General features: G+C 42.5%; 1 protein-coding gene and 1 long non-coding RNA gene across 2 annotated transcripts; both read right to left on the minus strand.

The window, feature by feature from the left end:
- Positions 1 to 8,162: 8,162 nt before the first annotated feature.
- Positions 8,163 to 8,684, minus strand: LOC122322843. The gene is made up of 3 exons (XR_006246885.1): positions 8,636 to 8,684; positions 8,470 to 8,577; positions 8,163 to 8,396 (listed from the first exon to the last, which is right to left on the minus strand). It is a non-coding gene; the product is annotated as an uncharacterized LOC122322843 (long non-coding RNA).
- A 2,593-nt stretch (positions 8,685 to 11,277) lies between these two features.
- Positions 11,278 to 20,133, minus strand: LOC6565588 (probable ATP-dependent RNA helicase CG8611). The gene is made up of 5 exons (XM_001992667.2): positions 20,049 to 20,133; positions 18,149 to 19,989; positions 16,852 to 17,279; positions 12,173 to 12,362; positions 11,278 to 12,115 (listed from the first exon to the last, which is right to left on the minus strand). Exons 1-5 carry the CDS (start codon positions 20,097 to 20,099, stop codon positions 11,848 to 11,850), a joined length of 2,778 nt encoding a protein of 925 aa, XP_001992703.1. The 5' UTR covers positions 20,100 to 20,133; the 3' UTR covers positions 11,278 to 11,847.
- Positions 20,134 to 20,331: the final 198 nt, after the last annotated feature.

Here is a 20,331-nt window from a genome sequence, read left to right on the forward strand (position 1 = left end):
TCGCCACCTCCAGGCACTAGAAAGATGAAATGCGCATATTCAACTTCAAACTTCAAAGGAACGTTACTAACTTATATCTACCACAATTTGAAAAGCAAACTTGAACAGTATTTCATAGCTACACGCACCCTGTTCTTTGCTACCTGTTATCAGTTGGTATTACTTATGGTATCAAAGTATTTCGGAGTCGGTTCCGTCAGACAGCAACGTTCTCTCTTTTATGGAATCAAGCGTAATTTTGCTTATGCGGCATATGGTCTACATTCCAATCGGAAAGCATTTACCCGGTAAATGCAGGGAATACGAGTACCTTGCCAAATTTTGTGGGTTGAACGAGCGAACCGGAACAACGCCCATGATTCGGGATTCCTATCTTTGTGAGCAGAGAGCCACAAAATTGCAAACGGAAGAACAAACTCCACACTGACCATCATGCCGTGTTGCTTCCTACTCTGCCCGACATGCAGTCAAATTAAACGTTCAATCAACAAAAAATAAATAAAAATAATACTAGCAATGTAAAGCCAAAGAAAATATATATATATAGAAAACAGAAAAAAAAGAGAAAAATCAATTTATTAAATAGTTTATTGTAGGAACAAATTAATTTTTAATTCGCATTTAATTTTGCTCGCCTTTTTTTCTGTTTCGATTGCATTTCCGCCGACACTTGCCATATGCTACTTATCAGGGGAGTAGCGGCAGCAGAGGTGTTGGGCGTGTCAAGTGGGCGGCATTATTAATGATAGTTTTCAATGTGTCGCTAGCTGATGCATCTTGTAACAAATGGGCGAGAGAGACAGAGAGAGAGAGAGAGAGAGAGAGAGAGAGCAGCAGCAACTGAGCGAGAGAGAGAGAGACAGAGAGCGAAAGAGAGTTTTAATCGCATACCTCCCCTTTATTAGTTGTCACATTTTGCACATTTTATCTATGTACATTTGTACATATTAATTCGTTTTACGTTTTTTGTGCAATTGTCATAATGAACACATTTGGCAATAAGCGGAAATTGCGCTTAATTGCCGCAAAGTTTGCGTTCTAATAATAATTTGTTCAAATTGTTTTATTTGACAATTGCACAGATTCTTTAGCTTAGTTAACCCACTTTTGCCACTTTTTGGCAATATCTAGTTAAGGCATAATCCCGTTAAGTTAGACAAATAAAAACTAGTTTGATAATGGTGAGAGTATTTCAGATTCGCGTTTGAGGGCAGCTTGTGGCATATTCAAATACAAAACATACATACCATGAGTGTGTGGTGAATGAAGCGCAGCAACGCTTAAGGGGCGGCACATGCAAATTTCATGTGTTTGTTTTCTACAGCGATTATATTCAATAATTGTGTGCATTTAGATAAGTTACAAGCCTCGTGGCAGCAACGGCAACGGCAAAGGCAATGGGAACGGCAGTAGCAACAGCAACAGCAACAGCAACAGCCACATCAAATGCAACTGCAACAGCACAGCACAGCACAGACAATGCCGCAGACGCTGGCCACTTCAGGCGCCGTCCAAATGGATGCCAGTCACGCCATCGCACCCTCCCCAAACCCAAATCTGGACTGGACTGGACTGGACTGGACTGGACTGGACTGGACTTCAGCCCCATGCCACGCAAGTGAACCGGGTGACGGTGTGTAGGTGTTGAAAGTAGCTGCAGGCAGGTGCATCGTCAAACTTATACCCACCCCCTACCCTTCTCTACTCAGTGTGGTCCCCTTGAGCATATTCCTTTTGGACGGTTCAGCTACCAGGGGGTAAATTGAGCACCGTATTCGCCATAGTCGTCGACTCTGAAATGTGTCGGAAGTCTTTAGTAAAAGTTAAATAGAAAGCATATAAAAGATTTATATGCAGTTCCCCCGTTATATTTATGCAAATTCGCCAAAGCTACACACTACACTCTCCGATATCTGCTCAGGCTTTGCATAGTTTCGCATAGCACCAGGCACAAGACACAGGACTTGATAGTTGTTCATTTCTTCAGTGTGCCATGGGAGCTGTTTTATTAAATATGTCAGAATTAAATTCAACAACTTACAACTGAAATGCATTTAAATAAATTGCTATTTTCAATATAGTAGATTCTTCGTCTCTTCTTTCATAATTAATATCGATCATCAACATGTTTAGTAACACATGCTAACTTAATTATTTATGATAGTATTATTGATATCACATCTTTGGCTAATTTAAAAATTATTTTTATTAATATCATTTAGTTGTCTAAATAAAATGTATTATTTTTGTATTTTCTCTTTCCATTTAATTAATAGCATTATTACAATTGGGTTGACTTTATTTGAATGCATCTGCTAAAACTACTCGTGAAACCTAAATTAAGTAATATTAAAAGATTTCAAATAGAGATACAACAAAAATTTCAAACATGACATTTGAGTATTATTTCAAAAGTTATCTTGATGTTTTTCTTTTTTGTTAACTGTTACAGTACCGAGTCGAAACAGTTCGAATTCCCCGTTCGGCATTTAATCCAAACGCCTTGTAGTGAAAATTAAAACATTTGTTGCCATTTTCAATCGCAGTCCAAAGATCTCAGCAATTTGTACAGGAGCGGGAGATTAAAATGCGGAAAAAATATATATATGGATATACCACTACTTATATAGGAAATAATAAATAAAACGCACGAACAAATTATGAAAGCAATCGGCGGACAGAGAAGCAATGGGGATTGGACTGGGATTTGCCACTTTGTGTTTTTTTTTTTTCGCTTCGGTTCGGTTTGGGTTCGGGGTTCGGGGTTTATGTCTTATCAGCGATGTGAATTTGAGCGTCGCTTGAAAAGGACAACGCCGAGCCGGCAGAGGACAACTCAACTAAACTCAAATCAACTCGGCGGAATGGATGAATTTGTCACATTAGAAGCATTAACCGGGGCAAGCATATGTGAAGGAGCTGATAAGATCCAATGCCGATTACGGGCCAAGACCAATGCAGCAGAAAATCTGGACAAGGACTGGGGCGGGTGGCTGCCACTGTTGTTGTTATTGTTGTTGTTCCAAGTGGTGGTGGTGGTGGTTGTACTGTTTCTAATGCAATTTTCAAAAATATTGTTGTTGGCAGTGTAATTGCCAGGATATTAACAGGGGTTGTCCTTGCGTTGTAGACGGATTACGCTGGGCATTATGAGCAAATTAAGTGTGAAGTGGCATTTGGGATTTATTTACACACACACACACACACGCACGTAGAGACTAATACAGACGCGCAGGCATAAAGTCGACAAGGATGCCAAAGGATCGCTGCTCTTAAGCGCTTTACGGACAACAACAAACAAAAGGCGTGCAACAAAAGGTGTCACATGTCAAGGCAGAGACTCCCAAAAGGCATGCCCAACATATACTGAATGTAATTTTTTGCCTTCATCAATTTTTTTTATTTTTCTTTTTTTTTTTGGTTACATTTTTGAAAAACAAACTAACAAAACAAATGCGCTGCCTATTGGCTCCGTCGACGTCGCGCATTTAACCCCAAATATTTATGAGGTAGCCTCTACCTTCCAAGCATCTCCCTCTCTCTCTCCCTCTCTCTCTCTCTCTCTCTCTATATATATATATATCTATATATATATTTCTATAGTTCTCCCGGCTTATCATTTACACTTAACGGCTCAGTGAGGGCGGCGGCACGTGCCTGCCTGACGCATCTAGCGATTCATGAGCCTGGCCAGTTGAGGTTGAGACCCTGACCCGGGCAAAAAGGGGAAACATTTGAAGTATTATTAACCGCAAAATGCTCATAAAGGATCAATTTGTGCGCACACGTGTCCAAGATAATGCCTAGCCACTGTGCTTGTGAATGGGAGGGGGCGTGGGGCGTGGCAGTCACCATCATAGCGACATCATTGCGACAAAGCGTGAAGTGCACATAAATCAAAGAAACGTCTGCCAAATGGACACAATTTTTGATGACAGCAATTAAAGCTGGAAACGGTTGGTGGAGGAGGAGGAGGGAGGAGGGAGGAGAGGACAACTTGATGCCTTCCCTTGGACATCGGTTGCATTTCGAGGTGCACTTTCAGTGTTCCATTATCTCTATTTGTTAACTTCCACCTGCCTTCCATTTATAAATTAGCCATAGGTCTTTGTCCAATGCTATCAAAGTCATTAAGCTCCTGGTCTTCTTAGCATCTTCCACAATTTTCAAGTTGCGTAAATGTTGTGAAAGTGAATCATCCGTGTGCCACCCAATGGCATGTGTTCTCATGTTGTGGATCGTGGATAGTCTTTTCTATTCTAATTGATTAGTATTCGTAATCCAAAGTCTCGCTGTTGCACTCGAACTCACCGTTCCAACAGCACTTTCGAGTAGACAACGCAAACTACTATTAAATCTGATAGTCACGTTTTATACAATATTAATGGTAATTGAATTGAATTACCTTTCCAAAACTATACACTTGTATGCATAATTAAATAATGGCTTCAGACAAATTCTCAAAGTAGGGATTACGATTGTAGGAGACCCGGTTTATTTACTCACCATTCGATTTTAATCGTTTGAATTTTGACTGTAACTTAACGTCCAAGTGTCAGGCGAAAAAGATAACAAAGAAAAATGATTTCGAAGACTCGGCAACAATTTTAATTGAACTTATTAAATGGAAATAAGTAATTATTTTCATTATTTTTTTTAATAGAAAACTTTAAGTTTAACAAGTCTCCAAAAAGGAATGCTGCCATCAAACATTAAATAACTCTTGGGCATTTTTGCCATCGCCAGTCGAGCTTAGCAGGCTGACTTTAATTACCTTTCCATAACAGTAGCTGGTTTATTTTATTGATACCTTCCTGTATATAAACTTAATGAAATACCAACGATGCTACACTCAAAAAAAATCGAATTGAACTTTGAATAATCGTCTAAAAAGGAAAACTTAAAAGTTGTTTTGGTTTTTAGAAAGATTTTCGATATTTAGTAATTCGAATTTCTTAAAATAAGAAATCCTTCTTTTATATTTTTCAAAAAATATATCTTAATATGCTCAGGCAAATGCATTCTTAGCTTTTCACACTAAGTATTTTTCTATATCGATCTCGAATTTCTTATCGAGCACTTTCTCTCCTTTAGAGCTATTTGCCTTCTCTCTTTTTAGTATCCATCCACCGACTTTGGTTCTTTATCTGTTACGCTGTTTGTATTCCACTGCGCCAGCTGCTGTTAAAAGACAATTAATTAAACAACGCGTTTGTTCAGTGCAAGTTAGCACCATTTAGCCAGTACCAGTCGCAGGTCGCAGTCGCAGTTGCAGTTGCAGTCGCAGTTGCAGTTGCAGTTTGGTTCCAGTTTCGAAACCGCGTAAGGCCTCTATCATCATTCAACTGACCTCTAATAGGGGCGTCTGTGGCAGGTGATGTCTACTCACAGCTCACCCCCAAGAAGCCCCCACACACAGAAATTGTTTGCAATTTAGTTGAAGTCGCGCCTCTTGGCCAAATTGACTTTAAATTGCCAGTTGGCGCAGCGCATCATAAATCCAAGTGGCACCAACTCCAGCTCCATTCAAATGCAGCTCCATGAACTGCTACCCACTGCTGAAGCATTTCCATTTCCATTTATGGAGTAGCGGAAGTATCGCTTGTCCCACCGATCTCCTCAGCTGCCGGCCATGCTGGCCACGGGGCCGTGGGGCATCGTTGGCGGTCAGCGGCGGCGGTCGCAAATTATCAACAAATTAGACTTTTCGTCGAAGCGATCGCTGGAGTTGAAGCTGAAGTTGAAGTTGACTCAAAGTCGGACTCAGAGCAGGTATCATATTTTGTTTTCATTTGTTTGCATGTCTCGTTGTCATTTCGTTGATTTTGGCGGCGTCTCCTTTGGACTGTCATTTCTCAAGTCTCATCTCTCAGAGCTCAAAGCAGCTCGTTTTTATAGCTGCCGCCGTCGTCGTCGTCATCGTCGTCGTCGTCGTCGTCGTCGTCATCGTCATCGTCTCCGTCGCCGCTGGTAAAGTGATTTCTTCAACGCTTTGTTAGCACACAGGATTGATGCAGCTGTCATTAGGCGTTTTCGGCTTAAACGGATCCCAGCCAAGTGACCGCAGCAGCAGCCGAAGTTTGCTAAATGCGTTTTTAACGTGCTTTTAATTGTCAGCTTTGCTTTGTGGTTCCCCACATATGCCAGCACAACACCCACCACCACACACCCCACACACACACTTACACACATATATAGATATATATATATATATATATATATACACACACACTGAAGCTGTTGAGCACAAATTAAATCAAATTGAAACTAATTAGCATAAATAAATTTACACAAAATCCAATATCGCAATATGCCTCGTTAGAGGCTTTCACACTTTACACTTCACTGAATGATGACGATGTCGACGACGTCGTCCTCCTACCACTCCCATTACTCCTGCTCCCTGCTCCCTGACTCTGCTTCTGCTCCGCTTCAGGCATGACATATACAAGCGACAACTGTCAAAATAGACAAGTTGCATTTGCAAATAAATAGACGGGCATTCGTCCGAACGGAAACGGAACTGACGGCGCAGACGGGCAAAAGGACGACGCACAGGAGTCGCTTTCCATTAGATGACACCATGGCCGTAAAGGGTGTTCGACCTGGGTATAGGAGGGGGAAGGGGGGTGTTGGCTGTGCTTCGACGCTTGCGCTTAAAGTTTTAGGCGCAATAAAATTAATTGGATTTGCCGACGTTGCTGCCGGCTGCTGTCGATGTTGGTGGTGCCCGTGGTGCTACTGTTTGTCAGTTGATGTTAAGCTGCTAACCCACAAGCCACAATCGCGCACACATCCCTGCCCCAAGCTCACACTAAGAAAAAGAATCAGGCCCCAGAATTTACATAATCGTCATACTTCCGCTCTATCATATCTTAATTATTGGCGCGACTTCTCCAGAGAAAATCATTCTAAATAGCAAAATTTACATTTACATAATAGTCGGGAAAACAATGACTAAAAATATCAGAATTTAAGAAATCCATTTAAAAATTGTTTGATATTTGAAATTGTTATTTAAAAATAATAATACGGTTTTTACATTTTCTATTATTTTGTATAATATAATAATAAACTGCAAGTATTTATAAGTAAAAGTATTAATTTTTTTAAAGATTCTTTTCTATAAATACTTTACTATCAAATACGATATAAAATGAAATTTGTAAATTCAGGCACATATATTTTTGCAGAGTGCATTCAAAAGCGAGAGTTGATTAGACATACGCGGTGCCTTACTGCAAATATTTGAAGCACTGCTCGCCACTGCCAGCCACGCGGCGTATGCGCAATGTAACCCAATGTATCCCTGGAGCCAAGTTCAGTTATTTACCACTTTATTTGCGGTCTTGTCAAAGCAATCAACACACTCAGCCAGCCAACCAACCAGCCATTCTGTCAGTCTGTCAGTCAGTCCATGTCCTGGTGGTGGATTTTATTTACTTCACCCAAAAGCCAAACCTGAATCTGGACTCTGGCTTTGGCTCTGCTGCTGGCTCTTCTCGTCCTGTTTGTTTGAATATCTGTCCGTCTGGCTGTCTGTCTGCCTGCTCGTTGAGTTTATTTGCAGAATGATTTTTCAATAATTTATGTATGATGTTGTCGACAAGCACAGCTACATCTACAGCCACTTGATTTAATGTGCGGGGTGTTACTTTCAACACCCTCCAATCATAATAATAATAACAGCAGCAGCAGCAGCAACAACAACAACAACAACGACAGCAACAACAACATCAGTCAATAGTGTTGGTGTGACAATGCAATTATAAATGGTGACAAAATAATTTCCGCTGCGTGATTTTTATGACAGTTGTGTGGCGCATTCTGCTCGAATGCATTCGCATCAGAGGCACAAATTAAATAAGTATTAAGTAGTTTATCTGCAGCCTCTGACAAGCCCCGCCGTCCACAACAAATATCAACCCCCATTATATCCCCTCCACGCCAGAGTTCTAACTAAATCGCATCCTTGGCATCAGCACATTTCAACTGCCGATTTAATAAGCATAATTGGATACAAAAAATAAAAAAATAAAAAGGAGCAATAAATGCAACAAACGAAACAGAAACTGAAACAGAAAGAGAAAGATATACAGAAATAGAAACACGTAACATAACATTGTATCAAATGAAATATGTATAATTTAAATTCATCCTGATTTCCGACATCTTCGGTGCTGTGCGGGTGTTTCCACAGCTTTTTGGCTCCTACAACTCGTCTCTGCCAACGGCGCCGTCAAATGAAATCATAATTTAATGGGTGTCCGTGTGTCCAACGTTCCCCATGTGTCTGACCCCATCGTTGTAGTCGTTTCGAGACCATCGCGAATTCATAAAAGCTTGTCATTTTGTGCACGCAATCGCATTGCGTTATAATTGGAAATTGGAAATGGCTGAGAAAAAAATACAAAAAGAATGCAAAAAAATAAAAACCGAAAAGAAATAAAGGAATAGCGGACGCGAAACCTTTGCGGAATTGAATCGATCCGGTCTTGCTCTTGAACTTGTGTTGGGGACTTGGTGGCTCTATCTCCACCAAAGTGCCCACATTTGTGTATGCATATACATGCGTATCTAGCAGAACCATGCGAATTACACTGTAATTTACAAGCAGTTAAAGCCAAATACTTACGTAGTTATTGCTTAATTACGAACATATTCTCTGCTCTAACTTTAATAAATAAAATATGAAGTTTGTAGGTGCCTCTAATGTTTGTCAAGTCCATTTCCTTATTATATATTCATGAACTCTACTGACAGGCCCTTTTGCTCTCAAGTCAATAGTATTTCTGGCAGTAACTAAGAACGACAAATAACAACTACTATTGTAAGCACGCACGCCGGTTATTGTGACAAATATGATATATTAATTCGATACTGATTTTATTTATTTTTGACAAAATGTGACGCATAACTAAGGACTTGCCCAAACAAAAAAAGAAGTCTGACATATGCACATTTTCATTAGGATAAATTAAATAATGAGCGACTAATATGTATAGAAACGGAGTATTGATGCTGTCAAAAAAAAAATAGTAGACAAAAGTTTTTTGACCACTGTCAAACGGTTATAAGCGATACAAATTTAATTTATGTGTGTGCCAACCAAAATCTTTTTGCCATAATATTTTATGGCCACAAGGAAACTCTTTTTATTTTTCATTGCTCCAATAAATAGTCTATGTTCATAAGTATGATTTTAAGGATGCGTATCCATCAAGAACTTTGGAGATCTCATAACGGAACGGATTTAAAAGAAATAAAAATTATATAAATTACGGATATAAACTTGCTTTCCCCTCCTTGGATAAGTTAAATATCACCCCAAAGTCAAACTTATAATATAATCCGATCTGGTAATTTGCTAACTAGGAACTTTAAAAATACCTTTTCATTTGTATAATAAATACTATTTTGATTGACGATTTTATACTCTATTTTCTGGATGATATATACAGCTGGCTACCCAGTAATTTAGCCCCTTTCTGATACCATTATCTATAAAACAAAGTCTCTATTTTATTGAGATCTGTGAGTTTTCTTTGCCCCATCTTTTCCACTCGATTCTATAGTCGCTAGACTTTAAAGATTCCACTCTCGCCGTATCTCTCCAACTCTGATTAAATATAGAATTATTATGCTCCGATCAAGTGTGATCGTATGCAATGCCTTATAATAATAAAAGTTCAGCTACCAACTTGTTAGACACACTCATTCCAGTATCTGTAACTCGAGCATAGATGTGTGATTATTTATAAGCAGAGTACTATGCGACAATTGAATTATCATGGGGCTTTATGCCAAGTGGAACTGAAATAGGGTGTTCCAATTTAACGCGGCCTTCGTCCATTTGCCAGTTAGTTGCCACCACTTCCATTGTGCCAGCTGATTGTCAAAGTGGCCACGGGTCAGAGCATTGTCATAATCAAAGTAAAGCCCATTTCCACTCCCACTGAAAAGAAATGCTGACAGCTGTTGGGGTCTTACCTTTCTTTTTTTATACTGTTACCTCTGCCGTGTCCTCTTTTCAATTTGAATGAAAATATACAAAATAAAAGAGAAAGCAAAAAAAATAAAATAAAAACCTGTAACACTTGCACCTGACCACAAAAGAACATAGTCCGGCAATGGCATTGTTGATGCAGCCGTTACAACTTCATTACAACAGCTCAACAACGCCTACCCTCCCCCCTTTTTTCTCCTCGCACATGTAAAGCAATAAATCCACCCCTTAAGCCAACACCCCCCATCTGCTCAGGGCGCTCTGGTCGGCTGCCAATGGCGGACTGGGGTCAAGCCGTTGTTGGCTCTAAGTGAGTTGGCTTTTTATTGGCAGCACACGGCGCACGGACAACCCCCCGAATGGCCTTAGCCGAGCGAAGGACGATTTTAATTTACCCTAATGCGTCTATAATTCGAGCCATTAGTGCAATCACATTAGAAACGCTCGACAACCCTTTGCCAATGACATATTGGGCAAGCAACCAACCAACAACCAGGCCGAAAGCTATTCATACATGTTTATTTACATCTATGTTATACTGCCAAAAGCATACCCTGCAAATCACTACTTGAGATCTATCTTCACTATCTGAGTAAACTTGCTACAATGTTATATATTGTATTTGTTTGTTGTCATTACTTTGGTGAATTTAAATTATAAGTTAGTTGGCTGTAAATAAATAACTAAACATTTGGCCAAAGTAGCTGGCAATTGAAGCATAGCGATAAAAATGCGTATGCTAAATTCAAGTAGCAGATCATTTGAGATGGGGGCTCAACAACTTCATCACATGCTGCTCGATAATTTCGTAATACCCCTCGGCACACTCTTTAACGTTAAAGGTACCTTTTACCTGCGTGCCTGAGGTAGTTGGTATCAAAATATTATTTCATATGCTGACACTCGCACGTAATTAGGGCTCGACGACCACGACGGGATCGGGAATGGGTATGGTTTGTGGGTTGGAGTTTGGGGATGGAGTCTACTTTGACTTTGGTGTACGCTTGATTGGTTGGCCGAGCCAATTTGACTCTGAGCTGGCTGACAGACACGATAGCCAAACCGTCAATAAGGCGGCTAATTAAAAATCAATCGTTCGCCCCCTTTTAATTGGGCTGCATTCGGGCCGCTATTAATGGCCAAAAGCGAGCTTATCCTGGCACGTGTCCTGCACAAACATTGGCGCACACTTTCGGCCGGCGCTCGATGGAAGCAAAAAAAAAAGCAAAAAAAAAATGGAAAGCAACAGAAAATAAAACGAAAGCAAATCGTTTGATTTTTTATGCGCTTATGTTTCATATTTATTTATAGCTTGTCCAACAAATTACGCGCTTCAGTTGCACAAAAAGACGGCCAACACGTGCCTCCCCTCTCCCCTCCCCCCTCGCGCACATATCTTCTCTCTGTGCGGTTCACAGGGATCGACATTTTCAAAACTGAATGAATCTGCAGTGAGCGGAAAATGGATTTCTAATATATGCCTTAAACATTTTACATAAAGTAAAAAAAAAAGTATATATATATATATCTATATCTATGAAAAAATGTGTAAAAAACCAACTGTAAAGATGAGCTTGAAATATGCTAGCTGCAGCCGTGACGGGACGCGAGAGCGAGCGGGTGAGTGGACGCAGCTCAACTTTTCCCGTAGGACGTCCGGGCTTAAAAGTTGAGAAAAATGAAACTTTTATGAGTTGAGCTTCTTCTTAGCATTTTCATTTGGGCCTCCGGTGGTCGGCGAGCAATTTTCATTTCGATTAAACGCTTGAACAGCGCCCAACTAAAATGGCCCGCATAAATGGCTACAGCTACAGCTTCATCTTCAACGCCCACGTATGCTCCTATGCCTGTTTGCGCCGCTTGGGCGCTCCGACGGATTCCAGACCGCTGTCAAACTCGGATATGGTCAGGGCTCTTGATTTGTTCAGGCTTTTCATAAAGTTGCTCTTGCCGGCGCCCTCTGGCAGATGGTGCTGTCCGTTCTTTCTGCGATCCGCACCGCCCGCCGGCTGCTGCTGGTGCTGCTGCAGTTGGCGCACATCTCCGCTAACCGTTGTTGTGTAGAGACGCCGCTTGGCACGCTTCGCCTGCTGCACTTTCTCGGGATCGCTGTGAATAACGAGCGCAGTTGAATAGAAATTCAATATATTTTAGCTGTTTGCTTACCGCTCCGTGTAGGTCAGACGATTGGTGGGCGGTGCTGCTTTCGGTGCCGCATACTTGCTGGCAAATTTACTGGGCGCCTCCTTGAGGGCAAAGCTCTTGGCAAAGTGGCCCATGTGTGTGGCGCGCACATTGAAGATGGGCTTCAGCTCCTTGGGAAACGTCGAATAGAACTTCATCCAGGAGACAAAGGCTGCAAGCAACAACAAAAACAGTGAGTGAGTGTGTGTGTGTGTGTGTGTGTGTGTGTAAGTGAGAAAGAGAAAAAGAGTCTTAGTTTGGATTTTGGGGCTGGAGTCGGAGTCATGTTAATGCTTTTAGAATTAATTGATGTGTTGGCTTAAGTGCCTGCCTGTATGTATGTGTGTGTGAACGTGTGTCTGTGTGTGTTTGTGTGTATGTGTGAGGCATTCATTACAAAATAAATTTGTTAAAATGACAAATGAGCAATGTCAGCAAAGGATTTCTGGCTGCCATCTCCTATACGCAACCACCCAACGCATATTCGTTCAAAGTCGTCGTCGTCGTTGTTGTTGTTGTTGTCCTGTCTCTTTTGTGTGTTGCGTTGGTTTTGTTGTGGGCATGTCCTTGCTAATTACGCAGCACTTATGCCAGGCAATGCCAAATTATACAACAATGATATCAAATTACCACAACGTGCGCTATGCAAAAGCCGCAATTGTCCTTCCAGCATGTCCTCGAGTGTGATAAGCATCTCGCACACACACACACACACACATATATACAAAGCGACAGGGATATGTAAATGTGATGTGAAATGAAAAATGCTATGAAAATTTACAACAAAAAAAATAAAACAAAAAACAAAAAACGAACCAGCAGCTGTTGTGTGTGCCACGATTGAGAAATGAAAATGGATAAGTCACTTTGTGAGTGAGTGCGACCTGGTCATATGGGACCAATTCTAATAACAGGCGAACCAAAACGAACCAATTACCTAACCACAACTCAACAGATCCCAATCGAAATATTTTTAACAACAATTAGCAGGCGATATACATATACATATAGCACTTCAAGCTAGTCATTAACATACTCTATCATAGATTTCGAATATAACTTGCATAGTTAGCATATATATGCATATATATATATATATATAATTGTAAAAATTGTTGATTAGTACTTAATAATACACTGTTAACATTTGAATGGTTTCTGCAGCAATTTAACTGTAGGGTTATTCAAATATATTCAAAGTTGCGATTTAATTAAAATTCTTTATAGAACTACCTAAGCAGTCCACAATTATCTAAAAAGCTTGGCTAACAGATCTGAAGATACAAATAACTCTGCCTCACTTCAAGAAATACAACTTAGCGCCACTAAAATCTTAAATCAAAATCTACGCTTATTTGTCGATCAAGTAGGTCTAAGGATCGTTAAAAACAGAGAGAGAAAGCAAGAGAGAGAGAGAGCGAGAGAGGGAGAGCGCTAGAGAGAGAGAGAGAGAGAGAGAGAAAGATATAGAGTGAGTGAGATAAAGTCAGAGATGCTGCTCTGCCCAGGCAATTAACTGGGAACAGAAACCGTTTCGTTACGTTCCAGCATCCATCCGTCCGTCCGCTCTGGGAGATGAGGGTCGCTTTTGTAAGTCCCTGGCCTGTGGGAGTCTCAAAGTCAAGCCCTTGTCTTTGGGGCTGCTTAATTGCCGCAAATGCGATTACAGTCAAGTGGCAGACATTAAACAAACAAAAGTATGACGAGCCCGGATGTTTGGAGACGTCTGCCAGCCGGAAGTTGCGAATAAAATAAATGTCATTCGAGCACTGTCAACTCCTCGGGTGGCAAGCCGCACGAGAGAAGCCACTACGACTCTCCGCCACCCCGCCCTCATCCCTTACTCCACAATCCCAACCCAACCCCAAGCTGCAGCACAAACCGCACAAAATGGCTTTTCATGCCACATTCTCATCCCCCCATTTTCATTCCCAAAAAAAAAATCTATTCTTTCCCTGGCCGATTGCCATTGTTTAGCTTGGCCAGTGGGGTGGCTGATGTGGGGTGGGGGCGGGTGGAGGGGGGCGGTGCTCGGCTAATGCGTCCGTCGACGGCTCAGCGGCAAATGCGAGCGGATATATTTTATAAAGCGCGCGTGTCCATGCGGTTTCTCTTCTTCTTCCACTGCTTCTTGTGTAGGCGTGGCAAATTGTTGTGATTGTTTTTCCCCCTGCTGCTGCTGTTGCTGCCTTTGGCCCTTAGACTGCCGGCTCGGGTTCGGAGTTTGGGCTCGGTTTTCGGCTTAAGGCTTTGCGGCCTGCGGTTTTTCGCTCATTGTCCACTCTGGCTACTAAGTAGTTAATCATGTGGCAAGGCGAATAACGGGAGGGGAAATACTTTTTTATTTAGCTAATGTTTGGATGATACGAGAATAGTTGCAAGCCAGCGAAAGCCAACTGCCACAATTGAGAAAATTAACAGAATTACATTTAAAACAAATCTTTACTATTTAACTGCACTAAAAACTAATACAAATGTTAACAGCTATTTTAAATTCGATTTAGAATACCCCAATTTGGAATAGTTGTCCCACATACAAGACAAATGAAATCATATCTCCTACGGAAAAATACTTCTTCGACCAGTTCCCAGTGGATATGAGTTTCACAAAAGCATAGCTGCTGTATTTTCTTCATCTTTATTCACCTCCCTTAAAAGATAAAGCCAAGACTTTCGCTCAGATCTTGAACAAATGATTTTGCTTCGACTGTGCTCGGTGTGCCCAACTTGAACGACTTGAGAAAGTGAATTTCAACTTGAAAATTGTTTCAATTACTGACGCATGCAGCTCGCTCGGTGCAGGAGGAGTCAGCCGGCGTTATGCTGGCGAGCACCAAGGATGCATTTGCCTGCTCAACTTTATCCAGCTACACATCTATCTATCTACACTCAGATAAAAAAAATCGCATTGCATTTTAGAAAATCGCAATGAAAACTAAGAAAGTTTTTCTAGTTTTTAAAAATAATTTCTATTAAAGAAAAATTCGAATAAAAATGAAATTTATTTCTAAAAAATTGATGCACAAAGCCAAATATTTGGAAAAAAAGGTTTAGATGTATGAAAAAGGTTCCATAAAATTGAGAAAAGAAATATACTTTCGAAATAGTTACACTAGGCGCCAAAAGTAGAGTGAATTCTTTTCTGAGTGCATCTCTCCTTTCTCTCTCTCTCTCTCTTTCTCTCTCTTTCTTGCTATTCTCGTAGCCTGCCTCAGTTTGCCGTTGTCTTAGTTTGTTTTTGTAGTACCTCTAAATGCTTTTATCTGCTGCTTTGTACAGTTTTGCTCAAGCGAAATACTTTTTAATGGCTTTTTGATTGGACGCAGCACAGAGACTGCAGCCCGTAGCTGTAACCACCCTTCTCCTACCCCTTCCCCCTTCCCCCGGTCAACCCTTGGCCAACCCACAGCTGGGTTGGCTGCAGCCGCACTGTATTCCTTTGGGTGCACTCTTAAGTTTTGCCAAACGGCTTCCTGCCGCTTGATGCTTGACTCGACGCTTAAGTGCAATTTGAGTATTGCCATTTTGACTGTTCGGGCAACTTGTTGTTATTGTTCTTTTGCCTCTTTTCAATCAGAAACAACATCATCTTAATCCCCATCATCATCATCATCATCATCTTTTTCTTTTTTTCATTTTCTTTTGGCTTGTTGTTTTTCCCATTGTTTTGGCCATTTTGAATATTTCGCACAATTTCCGTTTCCTGTTTGCTCGTTAACATTTTCAGATCTAGATATATATTGTTTTGAGCTCGTGATTCATTTCGAATTCAATTTATGTTAGGGGCGAGAAAGTGCGTTATATTTTGTATGTTTCAATCAAAACTGTCCCCCCCCCTCCCCCTCCTACCTGTAAAACCTTCTACCAACCCCTATGCGATCCCCCATCTCGAGAGCCTTAACCCCTTTTTTTTTCTTCTTTGGATGTGGAGGCGTCGCTGCAGCCTTGGTAACATCTAATTAACTTTTTGTCTGTCGCGCTGCAATTACATTTTCAACAGGACATTAACGACGACAAAAAGGCAACATATTGAGCAGGAATGACACCGCCAGCGACAATACCCTTGCCCGCGAGCATTACGGGCAATCAATGGCTGTGGACTTTGCCAGGGAGTCGTCATGGCCTATGGCTGCAAGGGTATGCGGACCAGGATAACGGTATGACGACAGGCAGGAGCTGGTCACTTCACACACACACACACACACACACCGAATGAGAAGGGGTGGGCGGGTTGAAAGGAGGCGGGGCTGGCGATACGGCACGCAATCGAAATTAACTTCAAATATGAAATAATTTTTCGTGTTTTTAGCGCTAGCCAGTTGACAGCGTACAAGTGGGCGCAAAAGAGGGCTGGGGGCGTGGCGTGAACGTCCAACTTATAATTGGAAAATAGCAGCGAGTGTCTATTTGTTTTTGTATATCCTTCTGGTATTTCAACTTCGTTTTCTATTTTTTTTTTTTTTTTTTTTTTTTTTTTTGTTGTTTTTCATTGAAGAGCAGCGAATATTGTGTTGTAATTACAAAGTTAATATCCTTTGGTGAAAGGATTAAATTGCTAGTTAGATTGAGGTAGTCGGGGCTGATGGAATTAGAGAAGGGGGTGATTGAGGGATGTGGGGGGCGGAGGGGGAGGGGTTGCATTGCCATAGATACCAACTTACCCTTGCAGGACTTGTCGTGCAGTTCGCGATCGTCCTCGAGCAGCGACTGGAATTTGTGCTGTAAATTGGACGCCGCCTCCTGAACGGTTCGCGCCTCCGCATCCCGCGGCAGCAGCGCCTCCAAATAGCCATACATATCGCCCTGCTGTATGCGTATCCGCTTGTTCTCCAGATGACGCACATATTGCGCCTCGCTCGGCGCCAAGAAGAGCACAGCGCGTCCCCGGCGTCCCGCTCGAGCCGTTCGACCCACCCGATGCACAAAGTCGGCCGTTGTCTGGGGTGGTGTATATTGCACCACCAACTTCACATCGGGCACATCGATGCCCCGGCCGACAACATCGGTGGCCAGCAGGACACAGTTGGCGCACTCCCGGAATCCCCGAAATACGGCCTGTCGCTCCGTTTGCGTCATGGAGCCATTCAATCTGTCGCAACAAGAAGAAAGCGCAGGTTAAAAAATTGATTACGCGATGTGGTAAGTGCACAAGTCCACAATTATTCCAAATCTGTCTTCCTGAGGAAGAAGCTATCTAGAAATCGAACCGGCAATTACTAATCCAATACAATACAAATACAAAAATATGTGGGGAGTCGGGTGAAAATCGAGCAGAGAATAATAGCGGATTTTGTCATACGTAATAAGAAACAAATCCTTAAAGTTGGGAATATGATCCAAGAAGAACAACATGAGCTGTAACTGGATAACATTATTAAACGTTTATAATGTTAATTTTGCTATTGAATAAATTCTCCGAAACTCTAATAAGCAACTAGTTTGAGGTCATTCAGATAAAACGCTTAAATCTTTATTTTTGAAGGTTATTTTGACAAAAATCTTTGCTTCCTATTTCCAAATTTTCGAAAGGATGTAGAGGAAAAAAAGAAGTGTGCCCCATTAAATTGTTGACTCTTTTGGCATGCTGGCCATGAACTCTTACCAATCGTAAGAGGATGTTAATAGTAATCTCCCATGTTCCGAGTTTTGTGACTATCGCTCTACAATTGCTGGAGATATAGGCTCTCTCGATGTCAGGAGGAGGTTACTAGTAATCAACCTTCCATGTTTGGGAAGGATTTTGAGAATATTGGCGGTCGAGAAGAAATTACCAGTTATATACCTGACTAATTTCGTGACGTTAACTTTCCAATTCTAGGAATTATATGATTTTATTGACTGACTTTATAAAATTGTTTTGTCGATCCCTATAACTAAAGTTAATTATAATAATAATATAAGCAATTATAGCAGAAGCAGAAATGGTGGATGAATGTAAAAATCGATTGGTTTGCTTACTTGAAAAAGCGGAGACCCTGCAGCAAGGGCGTTTCATTGTTAAGCTCATCATTTCTTGACTGATCCTTCTCCAGTTGCTGGTCGTCGTCCTCATCGTCCTCGTCGAGAATGCGACGTGTGAGGGCCTCGTTGAGTACATCATGATGGAAGTTGACCATTTCCGTGGTGCTCATGAACACAATGGCCTTGAATTGCTTGGGATTGGCGGCCAGCTCCTTGGCGAACAGCGCCGCAATGGTGACCAGTCTCAATTTGGGCGGCACAATCACATAGCTGAGCTGGAGATTCTCTGGAATGCTCAGCACACCGGTCACATCCTCCAGATACTCGCCGAGACCGTCGTCATCATTCGATTGCGCCTCAATGGTGTCCTTGTGATAGCCATTGTTGCCCTTGAGCGCCGCATCCGCCGCCTCATCACTATTATCGATGTAGATGGGATCCTTGAGCGTTAGTCCGGCCAGCTGCTGCACCTGGGCGGTCAGCGTGGCGCTAAGCAACAGACGCTGCATGGCAACGGGAGCATTTATCTGTACATTGGCTTCGATTTCATTCTTTTGTTGTTCGATATCCTCGGTCCGCTGTTTGTCAATGGCCTCGACCAGCTGTTTGACATCACGCTCGTAGCCCAGTTCGAGCAGACGATCGGCCTCGTCGAGGACGAGAAAGTGCAGCTTCGATAGCCGAAAGCTGGCCGTGTGCAGCAGATGATCGACGAGGCGACCAGGTGTACCCAGCAGCACATTGATGCCCTTGCGCAGGCGTGCCTTCTCGCTCTTGCGACTCTCGCCGCCCAGCAGGGCGCCCGGCACAATCCATGTGTAGGGCTTGACCAGCTTCTGGAACAGTTCGTATGTCTGCAGCGCCAGCTCACGCGTCGGCACAATGATGAGCGCCAGCACGCCATCGGTGCGCTTAATTCGCGGCAGCTGCGACTGCAAGCGTTCCACCATTGGCAGGGCATAGGCCAGCGTTTTGCCGGAACCGGTTTGGGAGCGAACGAGCACATCCCGGCCAGCCAGTACCTGTGGTATGGCCTTCTGTTGCACGCTCGTCAATTGGCTAATGCTCAGCAGATCCTTTAGATTCTTGACGGCATGTGCATGCAGACCCAGAGACTCCACCTTGCTGCCGCTGAATATTGTCTCCTTGACCGGTTTGACAGCACGCTGGCCCAGTTGTTTCAGTGCCGCCACGTCGCTCTGATCGAACAGGCCAATCTTCTTTGTGCTGCGAAATTTATTCACTGGCTGAACTGATTTCTTTGGCTCCGTATCCGCCTCCGCTTCCTTTTCTGGAGCTGCTACTGCTGCACCATATGTCTCCTCGCGCTTACGTCTGTGCTCTTTGTCCAGCTGCGCCTTGAATAGATCACCGGCTCGCGGCTGCTTGTTGGGATTCTGTCCTTGTCCTTGCTTCTTGATTACATCCTTCAACTGCTCTTTACTAATAATCCCCGCTCTTTCTCTTCCGCTCTTTGTCTTGTTGGCGCTGGCAGTGGCCACGGCTGACTGTGGCTTGGGCTTGATGGGCTCTTCATCCTGCGGCACGCTGACATTGAACATAAAGTCGCTGAGCGGCTCTTTGCTGGATGTTTTCTTTAATTGTTGCTCTGTGTTCTTTGGCATGCTCGCATTGAACAGCAAATCGCTGGCGGATGCAGGCGCTGCTGGTGGGCGGGTTGGCATGGTCGGGGTCGTGGTCGTTGTCTTAGCGCGACGCCGCACCACAAGTGCCTTAATCTTGGGCTTGTCCACATTGAATTGAAAATCAAATCCGGCTGGCGCTGCACGTTTTTGTTTTTTACTCAGCACATTTTGTGTCGAAGCCGCCGTCGTCGCCTGTCAGCAGTAAAATGTGAATGGTTTGATGTGGCGTACTTGTTGCATGTTTCACTCACCTTTCTTGGCAACGGTTTTGTACAGATGTTTAATGTTATGTTGTCAACCATTTTGGGGCACTTATTTGTGCAACACGATTTGTAAATAGAAAAACGTGCGCGGTTATTGCTTCTTCTTGCCACGCATTGGGAAACAGCTGACGGCAAGCAGTTTCAGCAAGCAGTTTCTGCGGCGCTCCACCAAGTGGCAACGCCGACCAGTGTGCGCAAGACATTGCGGTCAGTGTTGCAAAATGACAAATGTGCGCACTTTTCAAACAAGAATAGTTTAAGGTAAATTATA

Source organism: Drosophila grimshawi, unplaced genomic scaffold, assembly GCF_018153295.1.
Source record: "Drosophila grimshawi isolate 15287-2541.00 unplaced genomic scaffold, ASM1815329v1 contig_848, whole genome shotgun sequence".
Taxonomy (NCBI): Eukaryota; Metazoa; Arthropoda; class Insecta; order Diptera; family Drosophilidae; genus Drosophila; species Drosophila grimshawi.